Raw genomic sequence first — 4,785 nt, 5'->3', positions numbered from 1 at the left:
TGCTTAAGTTAAGTTTCAGCATAGGGGTCAGAGCAAACTTTTTAGAGAGGAAGATGAACTTACCTGATATGGAACTATCATACTCTATATATAGTGGGATTAAACCTAAGGTTTCCTTCACCCTTTTAGGAAAAGAATTCATATTTCGTTTATTCTCTATGAATAGGACTTTCAAGGGTTGGATTAAGCCACACCGAAGGTCTTAGATAAATGATCTACAGAAAATAAGCCCCAAAAAGAGGGGCACATTGGCCTCGACCTTAACCTTCGAGGTCGAGGTGGGTCAATTGGGCCCAGAGACCCATTAGCCCAATTGCCTTGTCCTCTCTTCTTTGGCATCTATCCAAAGCAAATTGACAAGTAAGCCGAGGTGAACGTAACCCAATTGCTTTCCTTTCTCTTCTTTGACATCTATCTAAAAGAGATGGACAAATTGGTTTAGGTGGGCCAATCGGGTCACGGTCTAATTGTTTCGCACACTCTTCATTGGCATCTCTCCTAAATCTATTTTCTGTCTGTCTCGAGTTCATTTGGGATTAAACAACTTTTTCAGTTTTACCGTTCACATTTTATTTCTTCTCTTAGACCTATAATAATAATCTATGCTAAATAGAACTTTTGAAAGTTTGAACAAGGTCAAGAAAACTAAAATAGAATCTCTAAGAAATAGAGTATGAACCCATATATGATGAAGCAAAATGGCCAAAAAAGTCCAAACTTTTCCAAAATCAAATACTTGCATCTCATAGATCACATCACAGAGAAGCCAACCAATGCCTAGAGCCAAAAATTGCTTGTAAAAGGAACACAATTTTTCACTCCTGGACACAACCTCACCAGATTAAGAAGGGAAAATAAAAAGAAGAAAATATTAGTCAAAAGAAGAAGAAACTGTTACAGTTTTACAATAGCTATTCTATAGAAATTTGAGGGTCAAATGTTGGATTCATTGTCTTCCTTTTTTGATTTGAAAGGAAACTCTCCAAATTCAAGAGCTTGGTTCAAATGTTGAGCCCCAAAAATATGTACAAAAGAAGCACCAACACCAATCCCAAACTGGGTTTTGATTAATAGAAAAATAAAAATAAAAATTGGAGGTTCCCAATCCTGTTAATTTGAGCTTGTAGGCTAAGTGTGTGCAGATTGTGTCGACATTTTCGGGTGATTATGTTCCCCTTCGTACGTTACAATAAGCATCGACGGGTCTTCTAAGCACCGCTCGACATGCTTTCTCGCGGGACAACCTCTCATGCTGCTGCATTTGTAGTAACCCCTACAAAGATTTTACAAAGTTCCTCAAAGATGAAGAGTTTCCCTTTCTCTCAAATGCTAAGTTTTTCGAGATCGAAATTGATCCAACGAGACGAAAATGGAAACGAATCCTATACAAGCAGCAGCAGCAACATAATATACACTAATCCACATTGCATTCTATAGTTTCAATTATAAAATTCAGTAGTCGCATTACACATGTATGATATATACAATAGCAAGCACAAGAACAATGGATAAGAATCCCATAAAAGTTTGTAATCTTGAGCAACAAACAGATTCATCAGCAATCTTCACAAAACAGGCATTCATTCATTTCGATGATCATCCAAAGTTTTCGTGTTTCCAAGTTGTCGAAAAATCACGAAAAAAATTGTAGCCTTTTATTTTCCTTTTTAGTGGTAAGTAAGCAAATTATCCTGTTATATGAACATCTTGATCTAATGTTATAGCAAACAGGTACCTCTTTAAGAATGGTGATTGTTAATTAACCACACGATCGAACAATAATTTCATCGAAACGAATACTTTCAAGTAGAGATTTATATGCACAAAGTGGACAATATCATATGCGGGTCATGATTTGATATACCTGGGATGAGGAGAACCTTTAATTGGCTTCTGCCCATATTTTCTCCATGAATAATCATCAGAAGGGATATCTGCAAGTTTGTTACTTATGGCAGGTACTTTGATTGATCTCTTCACTCTATGTTTCCTACAAAAAAAAAAAAAAAACAGAATGAAAATAATTAGTAAAGCAAAGGGCAATTGACAATTTAAGATTTGATATCAATCCAACCTCTTCTTTGAGCAATGGCATTTGCCAGTGCTTCCACATTTCAAGCTCCCTTCATCTCCCCTTGCAGAAAACTTCCTCTTGTTATCGGCCGACGTCGTTGTGGTCATCGACGGTCCGATCAAATGGAAGGAGCTTCTGTCGGCGCCGACGACGCTGCCATCCATACTCAATGAAGAAATGAAAGATCTAGCTGATGACATTGTCAATGTGCCATTAGAAGTATCAAAATTCAGATTCATCCCATTGTTATTCCTAAGAAACATCATTTCAGCTTGCTGTTTCATTTGTTTCTGATGAGCCAAAATCCTCTGTTGTTGTTGTTGTTGTTGTTGAGGGAAGCTGAAGTTTAAAGAAGGAGTTTGTTTGGGAATTTGGAGGGAATTTTTGTCATTTGGACTCAATTCTAAATCTGGGTTTCCCAAGAAAATTGAAACTTTACCATTCAAACCAGGGGGGAAAGGGTAAAGATTTTTGTTTGGAGGATCTGAAGTGTAATTCAGGGAATCTAAGAGGGATTTTTTAGGCAAAGGGAGAGGAATCTTGTTGAAATTTCTAACTCTTGCATGACCAAAACCAGAATTTAAAAGAGAAATCACTTTCTTGAACTTGAAAACAGCTTCTTTAGTTTCAACCATTAAATTTCTGAAATGAAGTTGGTCTTGAGAAGGTTGAATCAAAAGATTCAAAACTCCATGGCAGCTCTCTATGGCTGCTTTGTTAGCTTCTTCAACCTCTTCCATTTGAAAACCAAAATCTCCCAAGAAAGAAGAAGAAAGATAAATGAATTCAAAAAAGACCCAAAAATTCAACACTACAAAGAAGAAACAAAACAGTTAAAATCCAAGAAGGAATCATCAGAAGGGTGAAGTTGGAAGAATTGTAAGAAACAAAAACAGAAAAACAAAAAACAGAGAGAAATGGACAGGAAGTATATAAGAAAAAAACAACAAAAAACAGAGCGTGTAAGTTTCTGAAAACCCTAAACTAAAACTTCCATGATTTTGGTTTGAGTGTGAAAAATAAGACTTTTTTGCTTTTTTTTTTCCTTTTTCTTTTGCTTTTCCTTTTGTCTGGCTTGAGAAGAGAACCCAACACCCTGAAGAAGCCAGAGCCAAAAACTACAAAGTTTCCATCTTTCTTACTTTTCTTTTTCTCTTTTTCCCACCTTGCTTATTTAAATAGTTTGGAAATTCTTTATGAGATATGAGAGAGAGAGATTTTAAGTTAGAGAGGGAGAGGGGAAAAGAAAAAGGGTTATTTTTGTTTTTGGGAGAAATTACTTTTTTAGTCTATCAAGTTTCTCAACAATAATTGGTAGCCTGTTTCATGTTTCGAGTTTCAATTATAATAGTTGATATTTTTGATTATATAAATCTATGATTAATTATAATATTATTAACAGTATTTACTATTTATTACAGGACTTACTATTCTCTTTGTGCTATGATATTTACCATTTTCTATTCATAAAAAAATAGTCTGCATTCCAAACATAAATTATTATAACTCAATTGAAATAGTTACCCTAAAAACCTATTAAGTGTTTACGGTTTTTCAATTTTAAAATGTAACATATTAGTTTTAGAATTTTTAAGAACAGATGAGATCTAAAAGATTTAGTAATTTTATTATTATTATTATTTTAAACGCTAACTTGACATTTTAAATTTAAAATAATAATCGGAGAAGAAAAGGAAAACAGGATTAAAGGAGGGGAGAAAAGAAAATATAAATTTTGTAAGTATTATTTTTTAATTTAAATTGTACTATCAATTTTTAACACAAGGATTGTTTTCAAATATAGGAAAATAAATCGACTTATTTATAAGTATAGTAAAATGTCATTATTTATCAGTGATAGATAATAAATATTTTCAAATATTATCTATTACTGATCGATAGTGACATTTTACTATATTTGAAAATATTTTTAGCAGTTTTTCTAATTTAAAATAATTACCCTTAACATAATAGTCTAAAATTTTTGAAAACTAATGTATATATATTATCTATTACTGATCGATAGTGACATTTTGCTATATTTGAAAATATTTTTAGCAGTTTTTCTAATTTAAAATAATTACCCTTAACATAATAGTCTAAAAATTTTGAAAACTAATGTATATATATTAATACAATTGGGGTAGAAGAGTCAAACCACAGACGTTGTAGTTTCTAATCCACTAATATATATTTAGCGAGGTTTGATTTAGCTAAAAAGATATATTTTGAGAATTGTCGCAATTATTATTAATTTAGAGATTAAAAAGATAAATGAAGGAAATGGGTGGGACCCACGGAATGGGGTTTGCCAGTTGCTTAGCTTGAGAGAATAGGGAGATGAGAAATAGAAAATACCAAAATATTTCAAATTTGTGTCTATCTTGTGAAAATAAAATAAAATGGCTTTTTAAATTGAAGGCAGGCCGTTTCAAAATTGAGCTGTACTGTTGGGGCCAATTTGTGTTCTATTTTACATGTCTTTTTCTCATTAGTTAATAATAATAATTTATTATTTTTGTTATTATTATTATTATTTTTTTTTTTTTTTGTTTGTTTAGAGCCGCATTTTGGACTTACCAAACATACACTCACCATGCACACACCACTCATTATCCCACTTGTAAATTCTTCTCTCTCTCAAACTATATATCCTTATCCTATAATTAAAAATTAAAAATTAAAAATAATATTTTATATATATGGTTATA

At 32.4% G+C, this 4,785-nt stretch overlaps 1 protein-coding gene across 1 annotated transcript; it reads right to left on the bottom strand.

Moving 5' to 3' along the window:
* Positions 1 to 855: 855 nt before the first annotated feature.
* Positions 856 to 3,330, bottom strand: LOC120077096 (putative WRKY transcription factor 21). Its single transcript, XM_039030965.2, has 3 exons — positions 2,075 to 3,330; positions 1,865 to 1,990; positions 856 to 1,273 (listed from the first exon to the last, which is right to left on the bottom strand). Exons 1-3 carry the CDS (start codon positions 2,812 to 2,814, stop codon positions 1,129 to 1,131), a joined length of 1,011 nt encoding a protein of 336 aa, XP_038886893.1. The 5' UTR covers positions 2,815 to 3,330; the 3' UTR covers positions 856 to 1,128.
* Between the last annotated feature and the right edge of the window lie 1,455 nt (positions 3,331 to 4,785).

This window comes from Benincasa hispida, unplaced genomic scaffold, assembly GCF_027475165.1.
Source record: "Benincasa hispida cultivar pf3 unplaced genomic scaffold, pf3_genome.v1.1 HicScf1719, whole genome shotgun sequence".
Taxonomy (NCBI): Eukaryota; Viridiplantae; Streptophyta; class Magnoliopsida; order Cucurbitales; family Cucurbitaceae; genus Benincasa; species Benincasa hispida.
This window is presented reverse-complemented; position numbering and strand designations above follow the sequence as displayed.

Excerpts from the sequence above, each read along its gene's own strand:
- LOC120077096 (XM_039030965.2), bottom strand. The coding sequence starts at position 2,814 with ATGGAAGAGGTTGAAGAAGCTAACAAAGCAGCCATAGAGAGCTGCCAT. Across the intron at positions 1,991-2,074 it reads TGCCATTGCTCAAAGAAGAG|GAAACATAGAGTGAAGAGAT; the intron begins GTTGGATTGATA and ends TTTTTTTTGTAG. Across the intron at positions 1,274-1,864 it reads AAAGGTTCTCCTCATCCCAG|GGGTTACTACAAATGCAGCA; the intron begins GTATATCAAATC and ends AAATCTTTGTAG.